The sequence below is a fragment of the Gekko japonicus genome, unplaced genomic scaffold, assembly GCF_001447785.1.
Source record: "Gekko japonicus isolate JY-2015 unplaced genomic scaffold, Gekko_japonicus_V1.1 scaffold52, whole genome shotgun sequence".
NCBI lineage: Eukaryota > Metazoa > Chordata > Lepidosauria > Squamata > Gekkonidae > Gekko > Gekko japonicus.
The window spans coordinates 461147-479384 of NW_015168653.1; the positions used below are offsets into that span (position 1 = coordinate 461147).

At 43.2% G+C, this 18238-nt stretch overlaps 1 protein-coding gene across 2 annotated transcripts in view; it reads left to right on the plus strand.

Moving 5' to 3' along the window:
* Positions 1-18238, plus strand: part of TMTC4 (transmembrane and tetratricopeptide repeat containing 4) — a 58180-nt gene that overhangs the window by 37914 nt on the left and 2028 nt on the right. For both annotated transcript variants that reach the window (XM_015415107.1, XM_015415106.1), the window contains 5 exons: positions 7247-7326; positions 8490-8597; positions 8700-8841; positions 15266-15380; positions 16949-17061. In XM_015415107.1, coding sequence (XP_015270593.1) covers positions 7247-7326; positions 8490-8597; positions 8700-8841; positions 15266-15380; positions 16949-17061 — 558 coding nt within the window. The remainder of the gene's footprint in view (positions 1-7246; positions 7327-8489; positions 8598-8699; positions 8842-15265; positions 15381-16948; positions 17062-18238) is intronic.

Here is an 18238-nt window from a genome sequence, read left to right on the forward strand (position 1 = left end):
TAATCCTCATAATAATCCTATGATATTGGTCCAAATTCGGTCCATTTTATGGAATGGGAAAATGTGGTTCATGGAAAGAATGTCTGAAGGCCCAGCAAGCTTATTTCATGGAAATGTTGTCCTGTGTATTGAACAGTGGCGGCATCTTAAGTGAAGTTAACACCCTTCTAAATCCATTGAAGTCAGTGGTCTAAGAAGAATGTTAATCTCTTCAGGATTGTACTGTTAGTATCTTAAGGCTGTGGGCCTCCATTTTCTTCTTTGATGCTCTGCCCCCCCAATTAAATATTATTTGTTTGTTTATTTATTGGATTTATACCCTGCCCTCCCCGCTGAAGCAGGCTCAGGGCGGCTTACATAAAAGTGTTAAAACAGTTTAAAAACACATAAAATCTAAAGTGCAATGCATACATACATTCCTATGTGATGGCAGTTCTAATTGTTCTAAACATGTCCCATGACAAGCAGAGGCATTTTGTCACCCCTTGTTTTGATTTTTGCTTTCTGTTCTTTGTGTTCTGGGGTGCTAGATGCAGTTGGTTTAGCATGGGATTGCTTCCCCTGACCACAGATTGCCAGGGAGTGTAAGATTATGGATCAGATTTAGTCAGCTACCTCACTGAATGTCACATAATTCCCCTCCTTACTACAGCCTCCGTCCCACGTGGCTTTGGTCCATGCAGGTCCCAACCCCCCCAGCATAACCTTTGGTGGGTCCCCCAGAGGACCCCCTCACCCCTTTGTCACCAGCAGAAAAACTGGTTGGAGCCAACCCTATAATGCTGTGAAAGCTATTTCATACCCTTCTTCCCATACATGCATGTTCGTAGCCTAAAAATGACAAGTCTCCATCAATTACAGGAGTTGTTTAGAATCAGTGGGTTGATTGCCAGCATAACTGTTTGCCATGCTGTATAAATTGCCTACCCTTTTAGGTCTTCTATCTGTGTATTGAGTGGTTTTTGAACTGGTTGCTTGAGTAACGTAAATATATTGCCATTTTAATTGTAGCCAACAAGCAGAGTGACTAGCTTAATCAACTACCAACAGAACTACAAAATCTTTATTGCTAGGTTAGGAAGAAGGGCGCCAAGCTGAATTTTACTGACCGGAGCAAATTTATGATGCAGACGCACCAATTAAAGCAGTCTCTTTGTTGCTAAAATGCCACAGGACACATTATCTGAATTTATAGCTCTGCTTTCAGGCCACATCATCAGGAAGGGCAGTAATGATATAACACCATCAATAGGCATGGCAGTTCAGCAGTTCACATTCTAAAGGTCCTAGACATAAATGAAACAACAGACTTTAAAAAAAATGCAAACTGTGGACTGGATCCAGGCAGCTTATTTGCTCAGTCACACCCAGTTCACCTCCTTCCTGGAGTCTCTGTCCCGTATGGCTTTGTGACCCTGCTGGCCTGATACCCAGTATAGCTTACTTTTATGTTGGCACTGAATGGAATGAAAGTAAATAAGAGGATTGCAGATCATTTAAGATCTTTACCTGTTTGTGCATGGATAATGTTTTTCAAATCAGGTCAATTCCTCCTTTTATGCATTATTGAAAGCAATTGCAGGATAGAAAATCATTAACAAGAGTGTGTTGTATTCTCGTATCAGAGCTGCATCAGTTTTCAAATGTGCTTGGCCATCCCCATCCTACTTTCATTAAAATTACTTGTAGAGGAAGATGGAACAGCCACATTATTAATTTCCTGGCCTCTTCTAGAACACAGCAAGCAGCAGGCTACTATTGAGAGTTAAGAACCTCAATATCCTCCATGACATCCAAACGGAACAGTACCAATCATATTCTAAAATGGCCTTCAGTAAAGCAGTCTTTGAAAGGTCACCAGTTCCCTCACAGAATTGCTTTTTGTAGGGTTCCTGATGTTGTTGTGGTAGGCTTGCCAAGTCCCCCCGGGGGGCGGGAAGACCCCCGCCCCAGAGGCCCGTTCCCCGCCACCGGTGGATCGGGCCCCGGGGGGAACTCCACCCCCACGTGCACGTCACCCAGAAGTGATGCGGGTACGCCGGGCACGCTGGGGGCGGGGCCACGGTCATCTGAGGGAAAAGTCTATGGTTTTCCCTCAGATGGTCCTGGCCCCGCCCCCAGCGTGCCCGGCGTACCCGCGTCACTTCCGGGTGACGTGGATGCGGCACGCGCGCGCGCGCCAGACGCCGGCCAGGAGTCCCCCGCTGCGGTAAGTTTCTGACTTGGCAACCCTATGTTGTGGTGACGTTAACAGTGTAATGTGCTGTGGCTTTCATATTTGTTATTGTTTTTAAGGACACAAGGGAGAACTAATCTTTGTGTGGATGACACATTGCCAGTTTTAACTGTAGATCTCCTGCTCTTTCTGACACAGCTATACATGTTGGTTTCACCCAATGGTTCCCTTCAACTGAAGGAAGGGATCTCTCTGTTGAAAGGACAGAAAGAATCCTTCTTCCAATGGAAGTCCCCCCATTTAGCAAAAGGAAACTGTTGGGATCCAACCCATAGGCTTTCACATGTGCTTCAATCTCCCCAGTTAGCCAGAACCAGACTATAATTGTAAGGCTTCAGAGCAACTCCAAATAAGGTTGCTGCAGGAACTGAAACTCAAGCTGGGTCCTCCTGATTTCATTGAAGCGATCTTATATTCTAATAGCAAAGTGAAGAAATCTTTGGATACTTAAATCCGGTGACTGGAACTGTGAAATCTAAACAAAATACATTAGGTGCTTTTAAAAAAATCAGAAATAAATAAAAGGCATGCCTGTAGCTTTAAGCAAGGGATTACCTCAGTGTCTGTTGATAGGTATCAACAGTATTCCAGGCTGGGTTTCAGTGAGTAAAAGGCAGGGGGAGGGGGCAGGGCTCTTTCCAGGTCTATTTTGGTTTTTGAGGGAGGACTCATTAGGGCCAGGGTTGCTTGCTCCAGCTTGGAGATTTTGTGGTGGAGTCAGAGGAGGGCAGGGTTTGAGGGAGGGGAGAGGCCTCAAATGGATATAATGCCATAGAGTCCACCCTCCAAAGCAGCCATTTTCTCCAGGGAGACAGATCTCTGTTGTCTGGAGTTCAATTGTAATTTTGGGAGCTCTCCAGGTCCCACTTGGAGGATGGCAGACGTAGGCCTGACAGCAACCTCTGAGTGACTTGATAACTCTTGACTTGCATGACTCAACTAGGCCTGGCTGCTTGTTACTGTTCAAGAGCAGCCACCCTATGAATGCCAATGTGGTATAGCAGTTAGAGCTTCAGAGTAGAGTCTCGGAGACCCAGGTTCAAATCCCTATCTTGCTGCAGAAGCTCACTGGGTGATTTTGGACCAGTCACATACTTTCAGCCTAATCTACCTCACAGGGCTGTTGTGTGGATAAAAAAGGAGGTGAGAAGAATAATGTATGCTGTTTTGGTCCCCACTGTAGAGAAAGACCGGATATAAATGAAGTAAATAAATAATAAATATAGCTGAAAATGGGGGGCAGATAAAATGTAGGTTGGTGAATGGCTGAGGAGGAGAGAATGGGACGGAACTGTAGCACCAAACAACTGGGCCACAGTTTTCCTAGGTAGAGGCTGCTGGAGGGGGGGGGGGGGTTAAGGAAAAGGGGGGGTTAGGGGCAGTTAAAGGTAGGTTGGCTGTGAGTGGGAAGGAGATAGGGTTGCCAACTTCAGGTTAGGAAATTCCTGGAGATTTGGGTACGGCCTGGGGAGCATGGGGTTTGAGAAGGGGAGGGCCCTCAGAAGGGTATAATGCCATAGACTCCATCCTCCGAAACGGCTAGTTCCTCCAGGGGAACTATTTTTGCCAACCTCCAGGTGGGCGCTGGAAACACCCAGAATTACAACTTCTCTCCAGATGACAGAGTACAGTTCCCCTGGAGAAAATGGTTGCTTTGGAGAGTGGACTTTATGGCATTATACTCTGCTGAGGTTGCTTCCCTTCCCAAACATCACCTGCCAAAGCTCCACCCACAAATCTCCAGAAATTTCCCAACCTGGAGCTGGCAACCCTAAGAGTGAAACGATCTCTGTAGTTAGGAGATCTGTTGTGATTCCAGGGGATTTCCAGGCCCCACCTGGAGGCTGGCGACCCAGGAGAGAAGGAAACAAGAAAAGGGGAGAGGCTATGTGGGCTTTCAGGATGAGGAAAGAGGAAGTAGTGTTCAGTTCAGTTCAAAGTTTATTGCATGTAGCCAATGGCCATCACAATATGAAAGACTGGTTGTACAAAGATTGACAATACATTTAAAAGAAAATTAAATATATAGATGAAGTATGAATATAAGTTTTTTTTAAATTAGGTTTCTCAAATAGCACATTCTGAAAGTACAGTCATTCCATAGCCTTATCTCTAATTTTCCTTGCAGCATGAGCATAGAGTGCCATTCTATAGGAGATAGTGGGATTGACGTCTGAGAGCAAAAAGGTTACTATTTCAATGCCTGATGTAGATTGTAAAGTTGTTAGGACTGGGTTAAGAAATTTCATTCTGGGGCCAGTATACAGAGGGCATTCTAAAATGTAGTGTGTTAGATCTTCCACCGAAATCCCGCACAGACAGATACGTTGATCATACGGGGTTTTGAGGTGTTGTCCTTTTAACAGCTCAGATGGCATGGTCTGAAAGCGAAGAGCAGTGAGTGCCCTTCTTATGCTATATATTGAAATAAGAGCCAGATAGGAGGCTCTAGAGTGGTCTGTTCTAAATGCTGGATATCGCAGTGCAAATTTCTGTCGACTGATTAGGGATCTGTCAATTAGTGTATCTTCATTGTAGACCCAGTCCCGCAAATGTAAGTTGTTACCTGAAGGGGATAATAAGTCGTCCGGAATTGTGTATTTATCAATGATGTTGGGTAGTATGCTAAGATGGGCTGGGTTGTTAGTTTGCAGAATATGGAAGCTAGAATTACTAAAAGTGCTAGTATTGGCTAGCTGATGTTTCTTCCAAAGTTTCAAGATTATAACATGTGCCCGAGCCCTTATTGAGGGTAAGCCAAGCTCAGCTCGCATCATGGCTGCTGGTGTCCCCTGTGGGAGTGCCAGAATGCGCCTCATAAAATTATTTCGGATTATTTCCAGCTTGGTAAGGATTTGATCTTGCCATCCCCATACTTCCAACACCACAGAGTATTTGGGGGATGACCTTGCTAATGTAAAGCTTAATGGCAGGATCTATGAGGTGGCCACCCTTATTGTGGAAAAATCCCATTAATGTACCTATGGTCTTGAGAGCTGCTGTTTTTGTTAAATCTATGTGGGCATTCCAGTTCAAGGATTCATGGAAAGTTATGCCCAAATATTTGTAGGTTGAGGAAGTAGTGTGAGAGGGAGAAATGAGATGCCTCTCGCAAGTCCTTGCTGGTTTCTGTGTGCATTTCTCTGATACTTGCTGTCTTTATTAAAGTTACTATTGCCTCTTGTGTCCTTGGTTGAAATTGGTGGACTCCCACTCTTTTGTTTGTTTGTTCATTTGTTTGTTTGTTTAATTCTGAACTTGTAGGATTGGACTGGATGTATTGGGTATGGGTGGAAGGACAACTGTATGTCCTTTATTAAGATGTTACTAGTAATTAATTCTTAGCAAGAAAATGTGTGGCAGTAATGATGATGGAACCATTTACCTGCTTTCTTGTATGCTCTTTGGCAATGGAGGGACATATTGGCTTGGATCCCATAGAGGATTTCCATAGATGGAAACAGGGGGTTCATATTTGCTGATTGTCTCCTGCCCCCATTAACCTCTGACTCCGCCCACTGCTGTTCTGGGGGTGGGCCTTTTCCCAGGTGCAGCATTTTGAAGTATATTTTGGGCCAAGCAGGATAGAGATGGGGACAGAAATCCTGTGTGCTCTGTGGACAGAAATCCTGGGTGAGATCCAAGTCATAAATATTACTGGAAAGTAACAATGGGCCAGTCTGCCTTTATCTGGCCCAAAAATATTTTGGAAAGCAAAGGCAAATTAAGGAGACCTACAAACTACTTGACTTGGGCAAAGCCTGAATGTACAATGCACAAAATATACAAGGCTTTGACTTGGGCAAAGCCTGAATGTACAATGCACAAAATGGGGGTCAATGTAGAGGAAGCAGCTTTCAGATCACTTTGGGGCCCGTCACAGATTTTGTTAAGGCCCCTCCCCCATTCTTCCTGGCTAGAATAGCTTCAGAAATTCAACCAAAGCCCTAGCGGTAGGGATTTCTACTCTAAAATTCAGCTGAATTAAAATGTATTCAGTATAATTTCAGAAAGGCTAAGAATTCACTGTTTTAGTTGGCATGTTTGTTATGTTTGTTGTATCATTCTATTGTCATTTTGTCTAACTACATATGCCATGATTCTTGGCACCCATGGATGCTTCTGGAGGATGTTGTGGCACTGTTTAGGCCTTAACAGAGGCCCCATCAATAGACTCTGCTGTTGCCATTGCCAAGGAAAATGGAAAATAGAAGAGAGTTGCATGTTGAGCTGGGCCCAATATTTGAAGGGGTCTGCATTCAATAAGGGTGGAGTATGTGTCAAGAATTTTTTTAAAGGGGCACTGACCTGGATAGCCCAGGCAAGCCCGATCTCGTCAGATCTCGAAAGCTAAGCAGGGCCAACCCTGGCAAGTATTCGGACGGGAGACCTCCAGAGAATACCAGGGCCAAGAGGCAGAGGCAGGCCATCAAGCTACTTCTCTGAACGTCCTCCATGCCCCAGTAGGAGTCACCAGAGGTTGCCATGACTTCCAGGCATGGGCACACACACACACACGCAAAAAAAAAAATACCAAAAAGAAAAAAGTTTTTTTAAAAAAAGGATTGTGGGCATCTTTATTTTAGGTCGATTTTGAATTCACTGTAAATAATCCATGGGTTGGATCCAGCTAGACTTTTTGTGCAGTCTCACCCATTTCTCCTCCTTACTAAACCCCTAGTCCCATGTGGTTTCTCTTCATAAGTGGGCAAGGGGGGCTTCTCCCTTTTTCACCAGTGGAAATGCTAGTTGGATCCATTCCCATGTTATTCCAAGATGGTGACCATCACCATGGTCAGGTATATGCAATAATATAAAAAATAGTAAAATTGTTTTGTGCAAGTCATTTTACAGAATTTTTTCTACACAAAGAAAAATTAATATACTACCATTCGCTGAGGTGATAAGGCGGCATAGAAATATTTTCAGTCAATAAATAAAAATACAGTGATGTGAGCAACTACAACCAAATGTGTGCAGCAATTAATACAGCTCTGCCTTTCCTTTCAGGTTCATTATAATGTTGGCAAAAACTTGGCTGATAAAGGCAATCAAAGTGCTGCAATCAGTTATTACAGAGAGGCTGTAAGGTAGGAGTTACTTTTAAAAAAATGAGCAGGAAGAAGTTGCGGGATCTTGTTTCATCGACCAGTAGGAAAGAGAGAGAGAGAGAGGACACAATATCCTGTTAGCAATTTGATTTGGAATAATGCTGACTTTTCTGTAGATTCAGGTAAATTACTTTAAAAGCTCAGCATCAACAGTAGAGAACACCACAATGCATTAAGGGATGCACCCTGCAAGGTCAGCTTTTCATCGTGTTTGATCTTCTTGCTGTCACTGGAAGGTATAATACATTTAAAAAAAAATCGATACAAGGGTTTTATTTGTTTTGAAATGTTATAAAACAATGGTACAAACAGCCAGTTTAGAATATGGTATGAAATCTGATCGTTGTGACTGGAATGACAATTGCATATTATTGGAAGTGGCATGGAAATCCCAGAAGTATTTGAATGGTATAGAAGAAATGTAGCAAGCATTGCAAACGTGGCAAAAGACTTGTTGAAAATGATCTTTCTGAAGGACTTGATAATAAGGAGCGGTATTTATTTTTAACAGTACAGTTTGAGAGCCAGTTTGGTGTAGTGGTTAAGTGCACGGACTCTAATCTGGGAGAACCGGGTTTGATTCCCCACTCCTCCACTTGCACCTGGCTGGATGACCTTGGGCAAGCCATAGTTCTGGCACAGCTGTTCTTGAAAAAGCTCTCTCAGCCCCACCTACCTCACAGGGTGTCTGTTGTGGGGAGGGGAAGGGAAAGGAGTTTGTAAGCCGCTCTGAGACTCCCTTGGGGCGGGGTATAAATCCAATCTCTTCTTCTTCTTCTTCTTAATAAAATATGGTGTGTATTATAGTTGAAAGTGCAGTCCTTAATACTATGCTGGAAGCAAGCCCATGCTTATTAAGATAGCAACATAAAAGCTATTGCTTTGGGCGACAGATTCCCAAGGGGGTGCCATTTTCCTGCCTCTGGCTTCCCCTTGTCTATTTTTAAAAAATGGCCCGAGTCTGGGGCAGGGGATGGTGGTCTGATTTGTGAATCGTAGCGTCCAATTGCCTAGGGCTGCCACCAGTTGATATAAAATGGAAGAAGGGGTTGAAAATGGGTGACTGTGCTGTGAAGTTGAAAGGGAATGAATAGTATAACCTCTTTCCAGCTAATAATTCTTTTTTATCTTTCCAATCCCAGACTGAATCCTAAATATGTGCATGCCATGAACAACCTGGGAAACATCTTGAAAGAAAGGAATGAACTCCACGAAGCTGAAGAGCTTCTCTCGCTAGCTGTGCAAATACAGTAAGTTTTTTAGCAACAATAAAAAAGTCCAGTTGTTGCACAAATGATATAAAAAGAATCTTTCACTCCGTATACTAAGACAAATATGGCAATTTTGGCTAGGCCTGATTTTGCAGCAGCATGGATGAATCTAGGAATAGTACAGAATAGTTTAAGAAGATACGAAGAAGCAGAGCAAAGCTATTGGACTGCAATCAGACATAGGAAAAAATATCCAGATTGTTACTACAATTTAGGACGCTTGGTAAGTGAATTTAATTATATTATTAAGCCGAAATGGATTTTAAGAGACAGTGCTATGACAGATTTAATTTTTCTAGTGGTGTTTATTTCCATGTAAACAAATTTAGGATTGCTTGTTTGTTTGTTTCTTTAATTGTATTTATACCCCGCCCTCCCTGCGAACGGGCTCAGGGCAACTTTTGCAGTTTGCAAAACTGCAGTTTGAGTATCATAAAGACCAGATGTACACTGAGGATCACTTTATGGCATTAATATCCAGGTACTTTGCCTTCTTCCTCAAGAAATCAGACTTTGGAACCTCTGACAAAATAATCTTATGCAGTGTTACTGCGTTCGAAAGCCCAGTGAAATAAATCATTTAATTGGGCTTAGACTGATGAAGTAAATCTGCATAGAATTGAATTGCTGCTTGGCTTAGACTGAGTCGACTGAAATTGAATCCGACGAAGACGGAGGTCCTGTGCCTAAGTCTGAGTGGCCCGAGGGTAGGGATCCCATTGCCGGCCTTTGATGGGGCACCGTCAGTGCCAGCACCGAGGGTCAGGAGTTTGGGAGTGCTCCTGGATGCCTCCTTAACGATGGAGACCCAGGTAGCAACCACCGTGAAGTCAGCCTTTTATCATCTTCGGCTGATCAGGCAGTTGGCTCCCTTCCTTGAACACAATGACCTGGCAACAGTGACAATGGCCACTTCGAGACTGGATTACTGCAATGTCCCAAATCTGGAAGCTGCAGCTGGTGCTGAATGCAGTGGCCAGGCTGTTGTTGGGTCTCCCTATGCAGGAGCACATCCAGCCTGCGCTAAAAACACTGCATTGGCTGCCTGTAGCATACCGAATTTGGTTCAAGGTGCTGGTTCTTACCTTTAAACCCTTATATGGTCAGGGGCCTACATACCTAAGGGACCGCCTTTCCCCACATGTTCCCCAGACAGCACTATGATCGGAGTCTCAAAACCGTCTGGCCCTCCCGAGCCCTAGAAAAGCCAGGTTGGCCGTGATGAGGGCCAGGGCCCTTTCAGTGGTGGCTCTGCACTGGTGGAATGAGCTTCCATAAGAGATCAGGGCCCTGCGGGAACTTTTACCATTCTGGAGGGCCTGCAAGACAGAGCTCTTCCACAAGGCCTTCGACTAGGGAGCCGCCGCAATAAATTGAGGCCCTGGCCCCTTAACATCATCCTTTATATGTTAATGCCAGTTTGGTGTAGTGGTTAAGTGCGTGGACTCTAATCTTGGAGGACCGGGTTTGATTCCCCACTCCTCCACTTGCACCTGGCTGGATGACCTTGGGCAAGCCATAGTTCTGATAAGAGCTGTTCTTGAAAAAGAGCAGTTTCTGTCAAGAGCTCTCTCAGCCCCACCTACCTCTCAGGGTGTCTGTTGTGGGGAGGGGAAGGGAAAGGAGTTTGTAAGCTGCTCTGAGACACCTTTGGGTAGTGAAGGGTGGGGTATAAATCCAATCTCTTCTTCTTGTTGTTAGATGCTGCTAATGCCCACCATCGTTCACGAACAGCACTAGCACTTACACAATGTTTTATAATTATACTGCTGTGATTTAATCCTGTGTTTTAGTTCTCTAATATATTTTATGTAAGCTGTCCTGAGCCTGCCTCGGCAGGGAGGGCGGGATACAAATCAAATCAAATCGAATAAATAAATAAATATTATATATGTTCCCTATGGGGAAAAAGACCAAGTGCATGTACATAGTGGTGAAAGACCAGAACTCTAATTCCTATTATAATTTGCTATTTCCAGTGCCTTTGTTAAGTAAGTGCTGTACAGAAATGAAAAGACACAGGCTCTGTTGTCAGGCTTCCATTCTAACCGTGCAATCTTAAATCCATTGCAATCCTAACTCCTTTGCCTTCTGGGATCTCAGAAGACTGTAACTCTTCTTGGGGTGGTACTGTAAGAAACTGAGAAAAGGGAGTGGACTACTTATTCTTCCTCTGTAATTTGGTTTAAAATTATTGATACAGCAACAGCCTCAAAATGTTGCAGCTTTTCAATTTGGTTGCCTTTTGCTTGAATAAATCAGGCCATCATCTGATATGATAAGCCTGTTGATACATATTGGTGCTTTCACACACACTAAATAAGACACTTTCAATCTACGTTCAGTGCAATTTGCAGCTGGATTTTGCTGTGTGAAATGGCAAAATCCGCTTGCAAATGTTCACCAAAGTGAATTGAAACGGCATTATTTAGCATGTGTGAAAGCGCCCCATGTTTATATGCCCATAGATGGAATATTATATTGTGCAAGTATTTTTTTCTTCTTCTTGATCATGGTTGTACCTTTGATACACAGCTGTCTGCTGGCCACTTGTATCACTGTCTGTCAGGGGAGCCCTGTGGAACAAACCTAGAAACAGTTTCATGCTCCTCATACTGTAGCTGTCTGTTAGGTTGTGACTAGAGTTCTCAAGTTGTTCATTTAGGACTGGCGGTTTGAGAATTCTTGTTGCTTGATTTCTAAGCTCCCCCAAAATATGATTTATGACTTTAAAGATGTATTCTTAAAACTGAAGTAGTACTGAAGATTTTAAAAAAGAGTGGAGGAAAACAGTAGAATAGGGGCACATATTTCTATTAAAATGGTTTTGACATGTTGTTCCTTTAAAAAAAAAAAAATAGATTGGCTATTAATGTAATGATGGGTGAGCTACATAAATATTTAGTTGGAGCCAGACTCACAAATTGGACTTTCTGCCAATCTAAAGACCCTTGAAAGGGTTCAGTCTAAATTTCTTAGATCTCTATTTGGCGTTCCTAGAAGCACTTCTAATGTAACACTTAGGCAAGAGGCTGGTCTACTCAGAGTCGAAGCAAAGGTCTGGGAACAGGCTATAACACTCTGGCTAAAAATTCATTACAACCCAAAGGGTTTAATACCCTACCTTTTAGCCTTGGGCCCTTACCGTGCCTGGTCCACACAAATTCTTAATAAGTTAAATCAGATTGGCCTATTCCCAGAAGATCTCTTCTATGGAAGCCTATACAAGGCAAGAACAGCTGTCGCGCAGAGGCTTTGTGATATTGAATCACAAAATGAAGAAGCTTTGCTACACAAGAACTTCAGAAATAAAAAATCTTGGCCTAATTTTACTGTTGCCCCTTATTTAGTTAATATTACCTATGAACCCTATAGATGGGCCTTTTCCAGCGCCCGTTTTGAGGCACTCCCTTCTGCTGTACTGCAAGGTAAATTTACTCGAGTTCCAATGCATGAACGTATATGCCCATGCATGGCTAATATGGTGGAATCAATTACTCATGTCCTCCTGTTCTGCAAATTCTATCAGGAGGAACGAGACCATCTTATACTACCCCTTCTGTCTAGATTTAGCCCTCTGCAGTCTTATCTTGACTTTAGGCCAGAAGTACTTCGTAAATTCTTCTTAGAAGACGTTCAGAGCTCAGTGACTTACACTGTGGCAAAAATTTGTTCCTTAGCTATTAGGAAACGTAAACGTATTTTAGCTGAAAAAATTGTACGATTCTCTTATTAACATTATTTTATTTTACTAATTTTATTAACTTTCTCTTGTTAATGTTTTTATACTATTCCCATGTTATTACTGTTTTAATCCTTCTTATATCAGAATTGTACTGTTTTACTGGCTCTTGCTGCAATAAATTAGATTGGATCGGAGTTGGAGCCAGGGTGCCCTTTCATAGAATCATAGAATGTTAGAGTTGGAAGGGACCTTGCTGTTTGTCTTCCTGGGAGGGAGATGGTGCAGCTACCCAGCAGCCTTCGATCCTCAGGCTAGGACTGGGTACATATGCTCAACATACGCACTGTTCCTCGCCCTTCCTAAAATCAGTGAAGCATAAGGACTAATTTCATAGATTTAACATAGTATATTTCTCAGATGAGGAAACTTTGAGGAAACAGTTGGTGTCTTCAACCATCAGTGAATTTTGTGGCGTAGGACTGTCATGATTGCCCCTCCAACTGCAATCCTCTATGCCCCCTGAAATCCCCCCCCCCGGGAGTCAGCAGACCTCAGGAACAGCATCGGGGACAAAGTGGGGACCTGCAGTGGGAGAGAGGAATTGGTGAAATAGCTGCCCCCCTCTTCTGAAAATTTAAATGTCATTAAGTCTGGATGTGTGTTAGTAATTTACATCAGACGATAATATCACATATATTCCTGGGGGTACAGAGCTGTTGTCGTAAGTGTGTAACCTGTGTACTGTGTACTGTAGAGCTGCAGCTCTTGGTGGGGGGTTCACACACATTACTTGATTTCTTTCATTACTTCAGGCCTTGACAAATTTTCCTTGGCTGTAGAAGCTAGTCCAAAAATTTAGAAGCCAGACTCTTTTTTCCATCTTCAGAGCTTCGTACTATATTCCCCACAAAACCAAATCCTAACCCATTCACAGTCTCTTGTAATTTTATTAAAGCTATGACAAAAATGTTGTACGTAAACAAATATAAGTTGTTATCACTACAACAAAAAGCTATTCCCTGCTCTTCGTTTTCCCTGACCTGGATGGGCCAGGCTAGCCCAATCTCAGCACATCTCAGAAGCTAAGCAGGGTCAGCCCTGGTCTGTGTTTCAATGGGAGATCATCAAGAAAGTCCAGGGTTGCTACGCAGAGACCGACAATGGCAGACCACGTCTGAATATCTCTTGCCTTGGAAAACATATGGGGTCGCCATAAGTCAGCATTGGTATGGCATTTTCTACCATCACCAACCATAGCCTAATTTGTCCCCTATTTCTAATGATTCCATTACTGCTTTAAAAAGCTCAATTTAATTGAATCTTGGAACAAATATAGAAAGCAACTAATTAATAAATGAATTCGTCCACCACCACTGGATGGAAGAAAGTTGACATATAAACAGTCTATGACAAGAACTTCATGCACATGTGTTTTTACGCCATATAACAAAACATATGCTGATATGAAATTATAAATTAGCTTCTCATTGAGAGACACTACAGTGAAAGCATTGCTAAAAAAACTAAGCACCACAGTGAAATCCCTAGACCCCATTGCAACCTGGTGCCTGGGATTTGTCAAGGCTTGGTATCTCTGTATATTAATAATTGAGTTTTCGTGTGACTCTTTTCTGAACCTTCCACATGCTCCCACAGCCTTTGGGTCCCTGCACTGTCAGTCCAACACTGTACCAATCCAGTGGCTGCTGAGGCGGCACCCAGCATCTCAGCCTCAGTGGGGTGCAAGGTGACAGAAGGGACAGGCTGCTTGCGCGGGAAACAGAAACCGACACCAGGCCGGGAGGGCCCCTTTCATTGGCCAGGCTGCTTGCCTCTCACTCTCCTGCCACTGGAGTGGAGTCTCATCGCCACCCCTTCCCAGCAGCGCTCACACAGAGCTCTTGCCCTCGACCCACCCGGCCTGCTTCCCTTTCCTCTACCAGATGGACGCCTGCTTTGCATAGAGCCCCTCGCACAGGGGGGGGAGATGAGCAGGGACCGAAGACCACCAAGGCTTCTCTGCAGCCAGCCACTGTCAATATCCTCCCCACTTCTTAGGGCGGGGCGGCCGGCCTGGGGGCGCAAGTTACAGCTCCCGCATGCCTTCCCCTTGCCTAGCGCGAAGCTCTGTCTGAGGGAGCCCTCTCGAGGTCTCCATCCCCAGCAGCCATTGAGGGGAACGGGCCGTTGCCGGGCGTGTGCAAAGCCCAGCGGAGCAGCCCTCACCACCTCAGGTCTCCCCTCTGCCGAGACCTCCTGTCCCCGCCCGCTGCCCCTTCCCCGGTGAAGACACGCCGGAGCTGCGACCGCTCCCTCAGCTGGCCCCATGCTCACCTGCTACCGTGCCCCCCTCCAAGCCCACTGTATCGGCGGCGGGCAGAGACAGGCTGCCATTTGGCGGGCTGCAAGGCCGGCATCTTTCTAGAGCTTGTTGTCTTGAGTCTACAATGGGCTTTGCCACTAGTAGTTGATAATTGGCTTTAAAACATGTGACTCCTCTGAAAATCAGTATATCCGAGGTGGTATGAAGGTTCTGTCCGTGGAGTTATACCTGTGATATCCCATTCACACACGCTTTAGAAGTTCAGAGAAATGTGACTTTGTCAAAATAAATAAACTTTGTCAAAATGTCCACCTTGTCACAAAACTTCCTAATATTCAGCCTTTGGGAGGCGATGGATTAGCTCAACTGTTCTGCTGCTCCCATCCCTCCCCCAGCATCTCTGACTAAAAGCAGGGAACGAGAACCATTCAGTTCAAATTGTCCTGTCTTTCCAAACGGTGACCTCTATAAATTTGCCTTGAGAACTTATTTACAAAGTATATTGCTTCTTGCTGTTCTGGTTCTTTCATATACCTGATTTATATTCTCTGCCTAGAGGAATATGAGTTGGATGTGAGATCTGAATAAAAATCTGATGTATTCAGGACTGCATTTATTTACCAACTATGTTACTTTCAGTATGCTGATCTAAATCGACATGTAGATGCATTGAACGCATGGAGGAATGCCACTGTTCTGAAACCACAACACAGTTTAGCTTGGAACAACATGATTATATTGCTTGATAACACAGGTAGAGTATGAGATTTACACTTTATTATTCAAGTAAGTGGTTTGTTTGGATGTGGAATGGTATAGTGTAGCCTGATCTTGTCAGATTTTGGAAGCTAAGCAGGGTTGGTACTTGAATGGGAGACTATCAAGGAAGGCTCTGCATAGGAAGGCAATGGCACACCACCTCTGCTTAATCACTTGCCTTGAAAATCCTATGGGGTCTCTCTAATGGCACAGCTTAATGGCACTGTACACACACACACATACACATGGTTTGTTTACGTACTAGTTTTATTGTTCTTTCCCTCCCCGAATAGTTCTGTAGAGGAAATACTAGTATGCCATTTATATGGAGACCACAATTCAGAAAACCAACTAGTTCTCAAATAGAAGCTCCTCTGAACCTATTCAAGGGGGGCTGGGAGTTGAGCTTCTGTACTGTGGCTTTCAATGATCAGTTGTTGCTTTATGTTCCAGGAAATAGTTCTTGCTACCTCATATCAAGAACATTTTTATCTCTCCCTTCTCTAAGGAGGTTGTTGTAGTTTATATGGTTGAAATACTCCCCTGCCCATTTAGTTGCAAGAGTTTGAATCATTCCTAAAATAGGCCTTTGGCATTTTGAAAAAACAGCACTGAATTTGAAAGACAATAATGAATTGATGGTTGCGGTCGAGCAACCCACTCCAGCAATTAGCTCTGGGCATGGAGGAGCTTCCCTGCCTATAATAGTTATCTTTACACTGAAGTCAATAAAGTATCCACGTTTGCAGGAATTGAATGTGTGCAGTGGACAGGAACTGGAGCAGGCCATAGGGATGAAGTCTTCTCACAACAGCCCTTTTGATTTTGGAGCAATTATTCATATGGAAGAAACTTTAATGCAGTCACACATCGTACAATGTCATAATCTTCATAAAATGATACATGTAGTTGTTGCTTCGCTTTGTGTTTCAAATAATTTGTGTTTCCAAATCATCAGCAGAGGGCAGCTCAAGTACCTGTCAGTTGACTAACGAGCCATCACTTCAGGCTGCTGGCACTCAACCCATGCTCTTTTGTACTGTGGTGGAGACCCAAGGGTACCATCCAAAACTGTTTGGTGCCTTGCCTTTCAGCATGGGCTCACTTCTTCCTTAGGTAAAAGGTAAAGGTTTCCCTTGCTCGAAAGCCAGTCGAATCCGACTCTAGGGGGTCATCTCCATTTCCAAGCTGAAGAGCCAGCGCTGTCTGAAGACATCTCCATGGTCACGTGGCCAAATTCTGGATTTTCCAAAATCGTTTATGAGCTCACTGAAATCACAGATCAAAGTGAACTTGTTTACAGTCAATACGGACATGTTAATTTCAATTTAAAATATGTTTATTAGCTGTTAAATATTTCCATTTCTCACAGGTTTAAAATATGATGAAAACATAGACTGGTCTCTGTGTCTGAATGTGCTGACTTCACTTCTCTTGCAAGCCCTCTGATGGCCTTGTATGTTCAGGGTTATTAACTTTATACCACATGTGCAAAGTAGCCAGCCTATTAACAGTGTTAAAATTACTATTCACCTTTTCCCCTCTCATTCTCTGTATTCCTAGGTAACTTGGCACAAGCTGAAGCTGTCGGACGGGAGGCTCTGGAGTTAATACCTAATGATCATTCTCTCATGTTTTCACTGGCAAATGTACTGGGGAAATCACAGAAATATAAGGTACCAGAAGCCCTTCTAATAATTACCTTGGAGTACACCTCACAGTAAATAAGACAGAAAATAAGTTGTCAGCATTGCAGATACAATTACATTGCTGCATTGAGAAACAATGGCATATTTCTATGAATATTATTCCTCAGATAAGATTAGTCCTTGATACTGCTTCAGTATTCACCATGGTTTTGCGTAAGAACATCTAAAACTATGCTGTCAAGGTTTAAACAATATATATTTGTGTGTTTAGCAAATTTACATGCCACCTCTCTAGAGACCTGCTTGAGATGGTTTATGACTAAAATAATACAACAAAGCAAAAAGATCATTTAGAAGAAAGCCATGACACGAAATGAACACTGAGCAACCTAAAATTGTATTGATAAAACAGTCCTTAGGCCAGGAACAACGAAAAAAGATTTTTTAAAAAACCCTTAGTTTAAAAGCATGGGTTTTGACCTGAAATCTAAAGGAAAGGCAAGCATCAGGCAAGCTTCAAAGGGGAGGGTATTCCAAAGGTGAAGTGCCACCACTGAAAAAGCCTTGTCTCTTCTTACCACCCGCCTCACCTATGCAGGGTTTGAAAAGAGGATCTTACCTGGTGAGCTTGACAATACAGTAGAGGGCAGTCCTTCCATGGGATCACATGTAAAAACTGAATCCTTCAGTTTCTTTGTTGATAACTTATCTATTTAGTTACAATTTTTCTTTAATTAATAATAGGGCAAACTGGACCAAATATGTTGTATCAATGTTTATAAATGTTGTTTGGGAAGGATATTGTTTGTGAAAATATCCAATAGTTTCAATACTTCTTTGTGAAAATTAAATACAGCTTTGACCAGTCAGCCAAAAAACAATTTTAGGCCTTTTGTTAAAAATAATAAATACATTCTAATCTCCATTCTCTGTAGTTACGGTTCTTTTCTACATGCTCAAGTTATTCCTGATTTTCTTGTCGGTTGATCCACAAGCACTGGAATTGGTTTAGGCAGGGTTCTTCTGCACATCTTCCATCCTGTGCATTTTTACAGTTCTTCTGCAAGTGCCTTCAATAATGAGGATTTTCAAGGGGGTGTGTGTTGTCATCATTGGTCGTTATCAGTGGTGTCAGAGCAACCCCTCTATTTTTTTTAAAAGGCCCTAAAATAGCGATAGAATGCTGTTGTGTTGCAGTGAAACT